The sequence below is a fragment of the Carex rostrata genome, chromosome 6 (assembly GCF_964058835.1).
Source record: "Carex rostrata chromosome 6, lpCarRost1.2, whole genome shotgun sequence".
NCBI classification, from domain to species: Eukaryota; Viridiplantae; Streptophyta; class Magnoliopsida; order Poales; family Cyperaceae; genus Carex; species Carex rostrata.
Window position 1 is genome coordinate 1,133,636 of NC_135923.1, and position 16,318 is coordinate 1,149,953.

At 35.8% G+C, this 16,318-nt stretch overlaps 2 protein-coding genes across 3 annotated transcripts; one reads left to right on the forward strand and one right to left on the reverse strand.

Moving 5' to 3' along the window:
- Positions 1 to 600: 600 nt before the first annotated feature.
- LOC144555222 (uncharacterized) lies at positions 601 to 1,767 on the reverse strand. The gene is made up of 4 exons (XM_078303478.1): positions 1,629 to 1,767; positions 1,385 to 1,513; positions 1,098 to 1,257; positions 601 to 787 (listed from the first exon to the last, which is right to left on the reverse strand). The coding sequence occupies exons 1-4, from the start codon at positions 1,765 to 1,767 to the stop codon at positions 682 to 684; spliced, it is 534 nt and encodes a 177-aa protein (XP_078159604.1). The 3' UTR covers positions 601 to 681.
- An 8,800-nt stretch (positions 1,768 to 10,567) lies between these two features.
- Positions 10,568 to 13,482, forward strand: LOC144555447 (uncharacterized). 2 transcript variants are annotated; one of them, XM_078303782.1, is made up of 9 exons: positions 10,568 to 10,813; positions 10,923 to 11,003; positions 11,112 to 11,200; positions 11,294 to 11,368; positions 11,754 to 11,863; positions 12,035 to 12,235; positions 12,308 to 12,427; positions 12,739 to 12,810; positions 13,130 to 13,482. In XM_078303782.1, the coding sequence occupies exons 1-9, from the start codon at positions 10,691 to 10,693 to the stop codon at positions 13,237 to 13,239; spliced, it is 981 nt and encodes a 326-aa protein (XP_078159908.1). In that variant the 5' UTR covers positions 10,568 to 10,690; the 3' UTR covers positions 13,240 to 13,482. The 2 variants fall into 2 exon arrangements, with proteins under 2 accessions (XP_078159908.1, XP_078159907.1); XM_078303781.1 differs by having other exon boundaries at positions 10,569 to 10,813; positions 12,035 to 12,427.
- The last annotated feature ends 2,836 nt before the right edge of the window (positions 13,483 to 16,318 follow it).

Sequence of the window (16,318 nt, forward strand, 5' to 3'; positions counted from 1 at the left end):
TTCCACTTTAGTATCAAAGAGAAATAATCCCTTGAACTCCAACATATTTCTTCTGCACAACAATAAGAGTGAACTTGGACTTCCATTTCTCATCCAGAAATTTGCAAACCCAAGTAATATTTCAAAGTTTGAATGAGGATTATATTAAAAATAAAGAATGTGATCTGGTACATTAGGACGAACACCATACCATACTGCTTAAAAGTTGTGAAAACAGGTAAACAAATTGAGTTAAATTGAGTTGTAATTTTACAATTAAAATCTGAAGATGGAAAAAAGGAGACTAACTTATTTAGTTCTACAAATTTCTCAGTTCCTATCAAATTTAAAATGAAAAAAGGCAAGAATCATACCATACTGGTACAATAATTAATCAAAGAAGAATATACTCTGCAAAAGAATCAATAGACAGGGCCAATAATTAATTAGCTGAAACAAATTTATACATCATCTTATTTATTTATTTTTAATTTTCTCTTTGTTGTTTTTACAAAAACTGCATCTGGAGATAACACCAACATTTCTCACACTTAAAACAAAAGGACAACATTTTTATGGATCATTTAGCAACTAAGATATGGTTATCCTTGCATAAGAAACGTTAGGTGTTATATGCAACTATTTGTTTACTGTTATGCCCCTTATCCCTTCCTCCAGCTCAAGTTGCTCTCCTGTCGGGGGTCATCTTATTTGAGACTGCCTAGAGGAAACATCTTGCAAGTAGTCTTGCCTTTCGTGCTTCTTGGACACTTCATCAGGATTTTCAGATTGACCCGTTCTCCACCATCTGATTACGCGTAAGTGTGCATGAGGAGCAGCCTGGGAGGTGGCAACAGATGCCGCTAGGTCACCTATAGAGACCCACCTCTCTCCGACAACCTACATAAAATAAAAGCACCTTTCAAAATCTTCAACAGAAAAATGAATAAAAGTTTCAATTACTGAACTAACCATGCACAAACTGTGTAAAACTGTAAATTACCTATTTATAATACTTAGATTTGTATTTCTACATACCAGCACCTCATTTATATTTCTTGAAAATTACCTATTTAAACTTACATATCAAAATTACAAAATTTATCATGAAAAATTACCTCTTCACCCTTAGAATCTCTTCTTTCTTCTCCACTTGAAGTGGATTATTCTCTCTTTTGCTTGCTGCCTTGAGCATCCATTCCAAACCCATCTCTTTTCTCACTACATTGCTAGTCTTCTCCGACAAATCCTTCCCTTCTTTTGTCCCTTCTTCTTCATCTTGGCCAATCAACGAATTAGACACATTGTTAGTGAAATTACGGATTCCTCAATTAGATTCTATTTCTTAGATGAAATCCACAGGGTACTATCTAAAAAAAAAATTTACAAGTTCCAAAAATCATACCAGAATTATCAGAAGAATGTTTCATTTTCCTCCTCTTATCCCTCTTATCTCTTCCCCTTCTTCTCTTGGATATCTTCTCTTCTGCATCACTACTGCTAGATTCCTCATATTTAAAAGTTTCATTTTTACCTATTTAAAATCAGATGAAAATTACCAGTGAAAGTTTCATTTTACCTATTTAAAAATGTAAATTGTTAACACTGGTGAGTAAGTACATCCTTTACATGAGTTATGATTTATTCACGTTGCCCTAGCCAATGCATCCGCTTCACAGTTAACAAGACGAGTAATACATAGACACATTTGAAACCAGGGTTTAGTGCCAGCAACCACCATATATTCATAACTTCCAAATATGCCCTCCAATCCTCACTGATTGGCATTACTATGGGGTTAAAGAATTGAAAATGATAAGATGATGCAAGTAAAAAAAATTAAACATGATTAAATGATCTAATATTATGACAAAACTGCCAGCATAAATTCTTTCATAATAGAGGGATGGTTACATAGCTTAGACTAATAAAACAAAATAACAAAATACCAATGACAGATGTTGTCATTTAAACCTCCAAAAAAGTAAATTTAAACAGAACATTGATAAAAAACAGTAGCACTTCATATTACCTAAAACATCTTATACTAAGAAACAAAATCACCTTCCCTTAAACCTGCCATTCAACCCCACTAATTATTTCTCTTTCTTCTCTTGTCAGGGTAGTATATGTATCCACTAAAACACACAACCCACCTTAGACTCAAATCTTATTACAAAGCAAGTAAAATCACATTCATCACATGAAAAGCAAGTTCAGGCAATGACTGGTACTGTACCAAATTTTACATTCATCACACCTAAAAGCTAATTCATAATCTTCCTTTTTAAAAATTTTACAAAAAAAGAAAAAAATGTTGAAAATCAGATGTGAATGAAATTGTCATCTGTTATGGTACTGTTCCTGGTATGACATGCACCTCATTTTTTAGAAATTTAAGGCTCAAATGTTGATAGCAGCAAATTTTACAAATTAGACCTTGAAAGCATTCACAATTGCAAACATCATTTTCCATACAAATTGGTCAAATATATTGTTTGCTCGGTTCTTACCCTTCTTGCCTCTAATTGCACAAGTTCGTCCGACTACATGGTCCATACTACATATTCGGTAAAAAATAAAAGAAAAGCAAGGTAGTGAATTCACAGCTATGCAATCGCTATATACAACTATGAAAAAAAAAAGATAGTTGAAGTGGGGTCTCGAGTTAATTTCTGACATATTTGCTGATATCAGCCCACCTGCTTTTAAGAACAAGTTCACTAATGTATCATTATTGTGAGATTTGCCTAGACAAAAGAGATTACAAAATACAAAGGGTTCACAAGGCTTGTGTACTCATTTAGTTCTAATTTCATAAGCATACTGCCAAGCCATCACCGGATTACCAAATCAGCCCCTCCAATTAATCGAAGTAAGAATGGAGAAGCGCTAGCACTTACTTGATTGTGCTAAAATTGAAACCAGGGAAAGAGAGCTTAGAAGACTTGAGAAGAGACGGGCAATTAGGATGTCAATGAAGAGAGCATCTTGGTGCAAAAATTGTTTGATGACCTAAATTCCAAAATATACAATTTGCTTCAAAAAATTCCTAATGTTTGCATTCAACTATTATCTTAGTATAAGACACTAAGTTCATTTTAACAGACAACTTGCTTATTTTGAATAATAAAAATAATATAATATGAGTTTGTAAGAGCGAACTATGAAATAATCAGAGGTCGAATCTCATTTTCTACACACTATAGCTGGCTCTACTTATCGTACAACCTAGTTCAACATAAAAAATGGAAACTGAACCAGCAATAACATTCTAAATTTCTGCTCATCTCTCTAATTCAGACATCAAAACCCAATACAAAAATAATCAATTTCAATCAATAAAATGAACTGCGTTATAGGTTTGAGATGCCGTTACCATCTAAGTTGATATAGGCAGACACGAAATATGAAGTAAAGACAAATTTGCAAGTGATTGGTACAGAATTAAATTTATTATTGCAACTATTATATTTCTCATTAAAACTAACTAACAGTAAAAAACACATGAATTAAATTTATTCCTCATTAAAGCTCAAAACAGAATGATCTAATTAAAATAATTTAACAAGGGAAAAAAAAGAGTGAGCTATAGTAAACCTCTGCCGTTGAATTTCATGGCCGATTTGAGACCTACGACAACTGATGCATCTCCCTTCTCCATGGCCGATCAAGAAGCTCAAACGCCGTGTTATAGTTGGTCACGTACGTCTGATGGTGCTTCTGGTGGTGGAGCCTCATGATCTCGCCAGTGATCACCAGCTCCAGCGCGTCGTACTCGTAAGGGAGCAGCGGCAGCATCGCTGTTGTCAGGCCGCGCGCCGATCGAGTTAGGGTTAATCGCTGTTGTCAGGCCGCGCGCCGATCGAGTTAGGGTTAGTGTTTTTCTTGGAGGAGATGCCGAAGAGAGAAAAGAGGGAGGGGATCATTGGAACCGAAGAGAAGAAAGCAAAAGAAAAGACGCGTTTTCAGTGCATCGGGAAAAGAAAAAGGTAGAAAATAGAGAGAAAATTTTGATGTAGTTTAGTATGTGGCGAGTTGCTTTATAATTAATTTCAGACTTATATACAAACGGATGCATAAAATGCATATATAATATCTTATATTTAATACCATAGTTTACAACAGTTGGATTTGCTGAATGGAAGGCTCAGATTGTCTCTGGACAGATACACCATTCAGTCCCTTTAGTTCAACGTGCTATTATAGGAGTCCTGATAATGTAATAATACAGATTTGTAATGGAGATTGACAACAAAAATATGTCAATTAATTGTCAATTTTGTGAAGGGCTCAATCAGATAGTGAAGCCCATCTGGCCTAATATAGTGTCTATTCGAAATGCACGGGCTAATATTAATTGTTACTTGAGATCTAGGAGTTCAAATTAATGTCTTTATTTTTTGTGTTTCCACTGTACTTTTATTTTTTTAAAACTTTAATAACTTAAAATTTTAAATTTAAAAGTCAAAATAAAATCGTTAGATGTGATCTATCTTATTTTCTCTATGTGCTTATAAAAAAAATATTATATTTTAATTTTGTTTTTATATGAATCAATGTGTTCAAAAATCAACGTCTCGAAATCATCCAAATTAGTACGTTTTTTACAAGCTCTTGATGACAACCAAAATAAAATTGAAATGTCATAATTTTTTACACGTCCATAGATAAAATGATGTATATCATATTTAACGGTTTTATTTTGACTTTTAAATTTTAAATTTTGAGTTATTAAAGTTTTTAAAAATAGAAATATAGTGGAGCCACAAAAAATAGAAGCACTTGAACCCTCCTCTTCTTACTTAAATTTTAGCGGTCCGAACTTTTGATAAATTAACTCAAAATTTGAGATGGGGATACCAAATAGATGCATTACGTATTTACGTGACTGATTTTAGAGTTATGTGGTCAGAAATAGCATGCACCGTTCAATTTTAAATAGTGAATTTGGAGTTAATGGAAACCGTCCGATAAATAAAGGCATAGTAACAAGATTCCCGAATTAAATTCGAATAATTTGGTTTTTTTTGTGATGCTGAACCGAATATCGAATTATTCGGTTGACTAAATCCGAATAATTCATGAATTTTACGAAACTTTTCCCGAATTTTACGAATTATTCGCGAATTTTTTCCAGGACATTTTTTTTTTTTTTGCTCTTTCGCAAGACTGAGATCTCTGATCCTGATAATTTCGAATTATACTCGAATTATTTCTGAATTACGAATTTTTGACCTCGCCTAACCGAACCCGAATAATTAATTTGTCAATGTGAATTAACAGGAGCCCAAGACGATCCAATACATTCAAAAGAGTTGATGCGCTCAAATTGCTCTTCAGCGTGCCATCTGAGATACCTGACTCAGCACAATTGAAACGGACGGCCCAGATATACTCTCAGTGGTGCCAAGTTGAAAGATAGATCCTGGATCGTCCGTTTTAATTGTGCTCAGTCAGGTAACAGACTGCGTATCCTCTGAGATATCTCATATTTTGCGTGACTTACGTGTCTGTTGCCTATTCCGCAAGAGCCAGTATTATTTCAGCTTTGAGATTCGTGTAGAATGTATTTGAACGGTTGAGATTTTCCAAAAAGTCACGTAAAATATATGAGATATCTCAGAGGAGACGAATTCCAGGTAACCTGAGGGGATGTGAATTCCTCATAAAAATCCAGGAAACGGTATCATGTAGGCATTATTTATCTAAATGAAGAGATATTCCATTAAAGAAGCATCACGAATTAGAAAAAAATAATTGGGATTCATATATGCTGTGCATTATTATTTTTCCTAAATGGAGCTATATTTCATCAAAGAACAACAGCGATTACAACGACAATTGGGATTTATTTTCAATGGAGCAATTTGATTATTGTTGGCCTTATATATTCCGAATTTTTTTTATTTACCATCTTTAAAAAAAAACAATTAATCATTTTTATCAAAATTGTAGTTTGAAACTGTAGTGCCAGCAGAGAGGGACCGCAGAGTCAAATGGCAACCGTAGGTACTAACTTCTTCTTCTTCTTTTTTTTTTTAATTTGAGTTTATCAATTCCAAATTGTTCAAGAGTGAACCCCATGTTCAAAACCAATTAAAAGAATTTGACACTGCTACATTTCAAGAGTGGGCTCCACTATTTTTTTTAACATATATACTTTATTTTGAAAAGGCCGACTCCACTACTAAAAACGAGATAAGGTTATTTGTGTTATAAAATAAAGATAAAAAAAAAGTAAACAAGATATTGAGATGTATAAAGATGGTTATCTTTTATTTATATGTTTTTCTTGTGTATCTAATACAAACTTACAATCCATATTTATAGATAAAAATGTAAATAACAAACCATCTAATTTAATTTCATTGATAAATGTGAGAAGATGAAACATACTTCATTAATGAGAAGTTTTGATGCAATTAGTGAAGAGTTTCAAATGAACATCCATAATTTAAATTTTATTTATAACACTTTTCCTTGGATATTCATTGTCCATTACTAGTAATCGTGCCCGTGCACAACAACGGGAGCAAATTATGTAGTAGAAAACATTAAGCTCCTTAATAAGGAGGAGAGATAATTTAAATCAAATTTGTAGAGAAAAATAGTTAAATACTATATTTATCTACAAGATAACACATGTCAACTCTAGTGTAGTGGTAAGAATTTTGGCACCAACAGAATCCAACTGGGTTCGAATCCCGCCTTCAGCAGAAAAAAAAGAAAAAGGGTGCGCGATGCACAGGCTCGGTCCGCAGGTGCCGTGCGTGGTTCAGAGGCGCGGTCCACGGATGCGGCGCGCGGTCTACGGGCACTGGGATCATATGCGGCGCGACCAATGCATACTTAAGTGTTGAAGCTCATAATTTGGAAAATTCATTTATGTGCGATCTAGAAATTCAACGGCTGTAAATCAGGATCCTTGTAGGATCTAGACATTAAGCTCCTTAATAAGGAGGAGAGATATGCTATTAATATGATACTTCAGGATCAATATTAACATGATACTTCTTGACCATTTATACGGCATCATTAAAAACCTTACCAAGAAAAAACTATTGGGATGAAAACTTGGTTAAGGGAAAAACATATATAGTACAGTGCGTATAACGCTTCTCCTCATTTTGATATTATTAGATATTTTTCAATCAATGTAGACTTATATTTTTTGTGAGTTGTTCAAAAACTTTTATCAGTAAAGATTTTGTGAATAGGTCTGCCAAATTGTCCATTGATCGGACTTGGGTAACATCTATTACGCCCTCCTTTTGTAGTTCATGTGTCGAAAAGAACTTTGGCGTAATATGTTTAGTTCGGTCTCCTTTGATATATCATTTTTTGATTTGTGTGATGCATGCTGCATTATCTTCATGCATCGGAGTAGGATTTTCCTTGATGTTTTCAAGCCCGCATTCTTCTTGAATATTTTGAATCATTGACTGTAACTGAACGCATTCTCGACCCGTCTCGTATAAGGCATTTAGCTCAGCATGATTTGATAATGTTGTCGTAATAATTTTTTTTGTCAATTGTCATGAAATTGTAGCTCTACAATAAGTGAATACATATCCCATTTGAAACTACACTCTTAGTAAACATATAATTTCCGAAAAAAATTAGTATTATAGTTTTAAACTACACGATTAGGATATGGGGTCAATCCATTCCATTTTTTTTATTTATGTATAATTTTTTACATAATTTAGAGTAAATATTATAAAATTGTGAAATTAATAAAATTTTATATAATTGACCCTCATATATATTTGATCTCATAATTCGAAAATTTAACTCTTCCGGTGTTCACAGTTACCAATTTAATCTATTGCGAATGGATTTCAACTACAAGCAAAAAAAAAAAAAAAAAATCTGCTGACCTCAAAGTCACAGGCAGCGACCATAATTCATATATTTGGGATGGTCCGTATATATTAATCATGTTTGAACAGTTGTTTGTTTAAAGGAAAATTGATTTGGGTGACTTTGGCGTCGCCCCTCATTTTTTGTGTTTGTTCCGTATAAAATATAATATCCGATGATATCTACAATAATCTAAACCGATATAAGGCAATTTTATCTATGAATTATGCGAGAATGGTAGCACCATACCTACATATATAGCTAACTTTTTTGTGTGTATTCAAATTAAACCAAGATACAGACATTAGCGAGAAAAGAAAAAGTGCATGTGAATTTAGTCTATAAGGTGGAAGGAATCGTTAAGGGTGTGCTCCTAAAAACTACAGAGACGAAGAGATAGAAAGTTTCATTTTAATTTCATATATTGTGTATCTTACAGTGTACAGGAACTAAGTTTATAAAGGAAATATAAATTTGTCTTTTTCCTAAACAACCTATGACAACATCTATTCTGTTATGAAAATCAATTTGCACAAGTTGCTAATTCTGTTGTGCCAATGTGCTGTGATCTGCAGTGACACTAGAATATGTAGTCTATTAGCCCCCCTCAAGCCAAATGTGGAGAAAGCACATTTAGCTTGGATCGCAGATGAATAAACCGAGTAGGAAAGGGCTTTGTGAGAAGATCCGCCAACTGATCTTGTGAAGATAAAAAGCGAACTTGCAAGGCATTAGAAGCAATCTTCTCACGAACAAAGTGATAATCAATTTCAACATGCTTAGTGCGAGCATGGAACATAGGGTTCGAGGCGAGAAAAGTGGCCCCAATATTGTCGCACCATAAGGTTGGAGGAGATGGAATAGAGATGTGAAGCTCTTGAAGCAAATAACATAACCATAGCAACTCGGCACAAGCATTGGCAAGACTTTTGTATTCCGCTTCGGTACTAGACCGTGAGACGGTAGCTTGTTTCTTAGCACTCCACGAAATGAGATTGGTACCCAAAAATATGCAAAACCCGAATATGGATCGGCGATCATCCACGCATCTGGCCCAATCCGAATTGCTATAAGCATGGATAGAGAAAGGAGAAGTAGAAGAGAATTGCAAACCATGTGTAATAGTGCCATGAAGGTATCTCAAAATCCTTTAAACCGCAATCCAATGAGAGGTGGATGGTTGGTGCATGTATTGAGAAACTTTATTAACGACAAAGGAGATATCCGGGCGGGTAAGGGTAGCGTATTGAAGCGCACTAACAACACTACGGTATAAATGAGGATCCTCAAATGATGAATTCGGTTCAAGTACCAAAATCATGCCCAGTGTCATAGGAGAACTCGGTTTGCAAAGATGCATACTGGTTCGGATCAAGAGATCATTGATATACTTGGTCTGTGAAAGATGCATACCACTGGAAGTGCGGTTTACTTCTATACCCAAAAAAATAATGCAAATCCCCAAGGTCTTTAAGAGCAAAAGTTTGTTGAAGTTGAGAGATGTAAGGGATTGCTGCCAGTGATGATTATATCAACAACGTAAACCAAAATTAGAGTAACATGGTCTTGTTGAGAGAAAATAAAAAGGAAGGGGTCAAATTGTGAATCACAAAAACCGAAATCAAGCAAAACCGCCCATAATTTATGAAACCAAGTCCTTGAGGACTGTTTGGAGGTAGTGAATCCCTGTTTCTCTTCCTCCCTGTCCCTTCCCCTTCCTCTACGGATGTTGGTTCTGGAGCACACCAAATTGTTTATATGTGAAAACAATTATCACTTGTCATTTTGAGGTTTTTGTTGATTTAGATTAAGTGAACAAAATTCATAAGTCATAACGCTACACATGTCATTTCTAAATATTTTTGAAATAAAAGATGGAGGTCTAGCCTATTAGTTTTTTTTTCGAATATCTATTTTTTATTACATAGATTTCTTCACTTTGTAGGGTTTCAAATCTAAGACCTCCCACATACCGACATTTTTATTTTTATCCCATTAAAAAATTATTTTAATAATAATAACCAAAGTTTAGTAACAATTTCAAAAATACCCCACCCGTGAAATTTTTTCACGGGCTGGAATTTTAATTCCAATTTTTTTTTTTTAAACAAAAATTTGTTTTTTTTGTATTGAAATATTAGAAATGTTGGATATATTTCTTTGAAAATAGATGGAATACAATATAATTTGATTTATTAGAAAGACTGTAACAAATAACCCGGATCAATATTTTTCAGGCCGGATTTTTCGCGGCTGTAAGAAAAATTAATATATTTCTGTATGTGTTATTGGAAAAAAAATAAAAATGCTTAGATTCTGAGTTATTGATCCCGGTTCAAAAGTCACTTCTATGTAATCTAGAAAATATTGTGATCCTTCTAGGACATTTAATTTATGGAAAATTGTATCTATTTTAAAAAAATAAAAACTTTAAGTTCTTTAATAATTATTATTCAAAAAGAATTCTCAAAAAATAGATATTCCTTGCTTATCGTAGAGTAACATATCCAAGGTAGTGAGAGAGAGAGAGGGGAAAATAAATCTGCTGTGATTCTTTGGGATTGCAGGACCCGGCAATTTCACATCCGCCCTTTTATTTATTTTGAGATTCGTGCAAAGAAAATAATTTCTTTTAATATTCGTAGATTCCACAAAATAGATGGTGAGATTTGAAATTGCAGGGTCCCTGTGATCCCAAAGAATCGCAGCAGATTTATTTCCGAGAGAGAGAGAGGGCATAGCAATTAGCATCGTTTGCTTCGCCTCTAGGGTTTTACAGCCCTCTCCTCTCCACTTAAAATCTTGGAGAAACCCTAACCCTAAACCTAGTTTTGAAACTGAAACGATGGATAGATATCAGAGAGTGGAGAGGCCGAGGCCTGAATCGGCGATTAGCGAAAATGAGGTTAGAATCACTACCCAGGGGATGATCCGAAACTATATCAACTATGCCACAACCCTCCTTCAGGTTTATTATATTCTCTTCCAATTCTCTAGTTCGCTATGTTTGGTTTGGTTTGGTTGTTATCTACAACTTCATTGCTAAATGTTTAATTCAATTTGTGAGTTGGGTTTAGGAAAGAGGAATTAAAGAGATAGTTTTCAAGGCCATGGGACAAGCTATCAGTAAATCTGTTGCTGTTTCTGAGATTTTAAAGGTGAAATTCGGTTCCTTCTTCTTTTTTCCTTTTATTTATTTATTTATTTATTTATTTAGTTGTATGATATGACTATTCATGTACTACTTTTGCAAATTTGTAAAATAGAAAAGGATCCCTGGTTTGCATCAAGACACAGCCATCAGTTCGGTTAGCATCACTGACGTGTGGGAACCCATAGAAGAAGGCCTTGTACCGTAAGTCTCTCTCTCTGTATAAATGCTCAGACATGTGAACACAAAAGTATATTTTATCTTTTCAAATAATGCTGGATTTGTTTTTGTATATAGACTGGAGATGACGCGTCATGTGTCGATGATTTCAATCTCTCTGTCAACCAACGAGCTAAACAAGAATTCTCCTGGGTAAATTATTTATACATACTGTCATCCTTGTTTGGATTGTAGGAGAAATATTACGTCACTGGTACATCAAATAAGGTATGGTGCGAAGTCCCTAGGTTCCATATTAAGCTCCAAATGCATCACATATGTAAAATTCAACCTCAATTCAATCCAATTTGGTCCTGACTGACATAATTTTGTGCAATTACACATTGGGTAGACATCAGTTAACCATCGAAAGATCAATTAAGAATTACACAGTGAGAAAACACCAAAATAAAAGAAGTGAGAGTCTGTTTGTGTGACACTAGTGTAATTCAGTAACAAGCCAATTAAAATAGGTATGGTAGTACTTGGTAATTCTTAAAATTAAATTTACTATTTTTTGTAATTACTTCTTTTGTAGGTATCAAGCACCAGAATTTGATGAACAGCAACACAAGCAACCAAGGCAACAACAGAGATACCAACAGGCACAGCAGCAACCCAGACAAGCACACTATGACTACTATGACGGTACCTACTTCTGATTTCAACTTCAACTGATAACATGACTATTACCGCATCTTACCTTTTAAAATCCTACTTGCACCCTTTTGCACCCTCAATTGCACAATGCAAGCATACTTTTGTTGGGCAATGTAACTTCATCTAAGAAGTTATTATTATTATTATTATTTTTGATAGATTCGTATGGGCAAGGTAGAGGGAGGGGGAGAGGGAGGGGAAGAGGGCGTGGTGGGAGAGGTTGGGGGCGGGGAGGCTATGGTGGTTACAGCAGTTACGGCAACAGCCAAGGTGGATACAACAACCTCAACCAAGGCCAAGGTGGATACAGCAACCACAACGAAGGCCAAGGTGGATACAGCAACCACAACCAAGGCCAAGGTGGTGGATACAAGAGCAACAACAACCAAGGCCAAGGTGGTGGATACAAGAGCAACAACAACCAAGGCCAAGGTGGTGGATATAGAAACAATCAAAGGGCGTATGCTGGATATTCCTACAACAATCAAGGCAGATTTGGCGGCGGTGGCGGTGGTGGTGGTGTCGGTCATGGTGGTTATGGCCCTAATCAAGGTTATCTTTTTCTTCTGTTTATTTTACATTTTCCTATATGGGTAAAAAGGGTTCACCATAATTTTTGTGGAAATGAAAATAATGATATAATTAATGATATCTACTGATCAGGCAGAATCAATCATAAAATAAGGTAAACATGTGAAACAAAGACCCAAATGTCAGGCCATTGCTCTGTTTTTAGTTCAAACATGTACTGTGAGGTAAGTGTAGTGAAATGGATGATGCTTGTGTTGGGTGTGAAAGAGTTTTCTAGTTTTTGTTGGTTTGAACCCTTGTTATATTAGTGTTCATTTGCTGTTGTGTTGTAGATAATGATGGCTACAATGCAAATTGGGGCCGGGGAGGTGGTATGCGAGGTAGAGGAAATTGGGCCTATCGAGGTACTTCGCTTTATATACATGCATGCATACACACACATATATATAAGCTGTAAAGTTTACCTTTATTTTGAGTCAAAATTTTCATTAGACCTGTGCAATCAACCATTGAAATTAATCTTAAGCATTCATTTATTGTCAACAGTGCAAGTATACACCAAATGAGCACAGGAAAAATGTAATTAATTAATTGGCAACTAAAACTAACTGACGCAACACATGCTGGCCAGTGCATGCATTTTTTAAAAGGCCCTACAGTCCAAGCGGTTTAACCAATTGTATTAAGTATTAAGTGAATAATTTTAACTTTTATACTGGTAAGGGGGATATGAAAGAGGAAGAGGTGGCAGTGGTCCCGGAGGAAGAGGGTACATCCGTGGAAGGGGACGGATGGGTGGTGGGCCCGGCCGTGCGAGGGGTGAGCAAGCGTAAAAGCATTTCTAACCATGCATGTTTTGAAAAATAGGGGAAGAAGAAAGAGCTGCCTGGTATCACTGTGTAATCAATTTTATGCTATCTTTGTTTTATCTTATTATGTGGTTCTTTTTTAATTTTTCTTTTGAGGAGAAAGGCAAGGTCTTGCGATGTGATATCTATCTTAACTCTATGTTGCCGATGGTTGTGGAAGTGATGTAATGACACTGATTCCATCCCATTTAACCCTTCCTTTGTTTCCCCTTATGGTTACCAAAATGTTTGCATGGTATCTCATTTTTGTTGTTACTTTAGTAAATATTTGATTCCTTTGCTATTGATCAAGATGAAGTTGCTTCGAGGTTAAGCAGTACCTTTGCTCTGGTAGAGATTTTTACCACTCATTGGTGGAGCTTGAACTAGTTAATGGAGGCTCTTTAATATAAATATCAGACTCAACTTTCACAATAAACTAGATTTGAGGATTGTTTGCAAGTCAAGTTCTATAATTTTTGTGTGGTTGAACTGCACAAATTTTAGTGCATTCATCGATTGGGTATTTAATCTTATACGATCTTCAAATTCTCCGGTATCTTATTATGCCCTGCAGCTCATCAGTTTTATTCTTGTTATACTTTTACATGAACTGCTGTTCCACTTAAACCCGTCAATTATGACGGTTTCCATTTAAAACAATTATGTGATATGTTAGCCATTGCTTGATGTGTCAATTGCTCCTTGTTACCAATATAGCTTATATATAGTGGTTCATTCCTTGGCAGGGGCTAGACAACAATTGTTTAGGTAACAATATTCATAGACCAACTACTGAGGAGATTCTTATGATGTGGAGGCAGTACAGTTTAAATTAAAAAAAAAAGGTTTGTATTAATAGCATGGAAGATAGTGTTTAATAATAGAAATCAAGGAGGATTACCGATTACGTATAAAGATTACATGAATAGAACACTAATAAGCAAATAAGTTTGGAGATATGATTATAATAATGTAGAAGGGCTTTAGAAGGAAATTAGAAGAACCAGATATCAAATAGAAAACCCATTGCCTATTTTTTCACCTTTATGGCAAGGGATTATGAATGAAACATAATTGATATAGGTACAAATAAACTATCAAGAAATGGCAATAGTCAAAGTAGAACCAAACTTTTGAACTATGGAAGTCAAACACTACCATGATATTTTAATTTAGATTATATAAAAAACCATACATAAACACAATTTAAAAAAGAAGAAGAAGATGAAGGTCTTAACTCCCATTGCTTGTGCTTAACTTCGCCTCTGGCAATAGTTATCTTGTTTTGGTATGATAGGTGGCTGGGTTAATGCTCTTTGAAAGCTATTGAGATTTGTATGTTTTCATTATTTTTAGTTTTGATAAGGTCCTTTTGGTAAAAAGGATTATAGAGAAATGTAGAGACTTAGATGTAAGTTGTAACGTCTACATAGGCTTAAAATGAACAAGGGATAAAATACAATTCATTTTCTGAAAATCTACTTGGTATCAGAGCTATTTTTCTGAAACGCTAACCCTAGAGTCGCCACCACCAGTTCCACCAGCGCTGATGGTCTCCAACTGCTAGTGCCACCATTGATTGGATTGGTTCCTCCTCGGATACCCTAGTCCCGCGGCCACCACCTCTCTCCTGCGTCGTTTCTCTCTCTCCCACGGTTCTCCTTTCACCAGATCTCTTAGTCGCCAGTTCTCTTCTTCCGCCTAGGCTGAGCACATCTTCTCCCGTCTCACCTCTCTCAGTCGTTGCTTACTCAGCTCGTCGTTGCCCCTCAACCGAGACCTAGCCGCCCCTCAACTAAGATTTAGCCTCCTTTTCTCTCTAGTCGGTTCTTCCCTCTCTATCTAAGGGTCGGCTACTTAAGGTAGGTAAGAAGGTTGTTTTTCGATTGATTTGACCGGTGTGTGTGTGTGTGGGGTGGGGGGGGGGGGGGGGGGCTATACCCCATGATACCCGAGAAGTGGGCTTGGATCGAGGTTTGATCAGGTTTTGAACTCGAATCTTGATGAGATAGATCAAGATCAGGTTACGAAGAAGAAGAAGAGTGGGGGAGATAAAAACTAAGAGAGAATAGATTTGTATTTGAGAATCAACATTCTTTATTGCTTTTTTTGAGTACAATGTACAGGAATATATATAAAGAGGGATCATTTCTCTGATTACATCTCTACTAACTAAATGCTATTGACAGCTGTTATCCTAACCAATCCTAACCACTTCTGTTATCTACAAGAATAACTAATTCGGTTACAAGCTGTCACAACACTATATCCTGTATTACCCCCCCCCCCCCCCCTCAAGTTGAAAGTGAAGGAGCAACCGTTAGCTTGGAAGCTAGATGAATAAAATGTGGAGCGACAAGTGGTTTGGTAAAGACATTAGCTAGCTAATCTTTAGTAGAGATGAAGCGAATAAGAAGACTTTTGTTGGTAACACGCTCTCTAATGAAATGAAAATCAATCTCCACATGCTTCGTACGCGCATGAAAAATGGAATTCGCAGCGAGAAAGTTTGCACTTTAGTTATCACACCATAGAGATGGAGGAAAGGCAAGTGGAACCCGAAGTTCAGCCAAGAGAAACTGTAACCAAATGATTTAGGAGCAAGTTGCTGCTAGGCTTCTAAACTAGGACTCGATACAGGACCTTGAGATAGTGGTTTGCTTCTTAGATTCCTAAGAGATGATGTTGGGACCAAGGTACACACAAAAGCCCGAAGTAGACAGACAATAATCTATTGAACCTGCCCAATCCGCATCGCTATTAGCGTTGAGAGAGAAAGAAGAAACCGGTTGGAGGGTAAGGCCGTGTGAAAGAGTCCCATTGAGATATCGCAAAATCCTTTTAACGGCACCCTAATGAATTGTTGTAGGAGCTTGCATGAATTGGGAAACTTTATTAACGACAAAAGAAATATCGGGACGGGTGAGAGTTGCGTATTGCAAGGCCCCGACAATGGATCGGTATAAGTGTGGGTCCTCAAATGGATCACCATCAAACCGTGAGAGAGATAACTTAGGCACCATTGGGGATGGACATGGGTTTGCATCTTGTATTTTAGCTC

Coding starts and splice junctions, on each gene's coding strand:
- LOC144555222 (XM_078303478.1), bottom strand. CDS start 1,767: ATGCCAATCAGTGAGGATTGGAGGGCATATTTGGAAGTTATGAATATA. Junction 1,514..1,628: donor GATGCATTGGCTAGGGCAAC/GTGAATAAATCA, acceptor GATTTTAAATAG/GTAAAAATGAAACTTTTAAA. Junction 1,258..1,384: donor ACATTCTTCTGATAATTCTG/GTATGATTTTTG, acceptor TGATTGGCCAAG/ATGAAGAAGAAGGGACAAAA.
- LOC144555447 (XM_078303781.1), top strand. CDS start 10,691: ATGGATAGATATCAGAGAGTGGAGAGGCCGAGGCCTGAATCGGCGATT. Junction 11,369..11,753: donor CTAAACAAGAATTCTCCTGG/GTAAATTATTTA, acceptor CTTCTTTTGTAG/GTATCAAGCACCAGAATTTG. Junction 12,428..12,738: donor TGGTTATGGCCCTAATCAAG/GTTATCTTTTTC, acceptor GTTGTGTTGTAG/ATAATGATGGCTACAATGCA.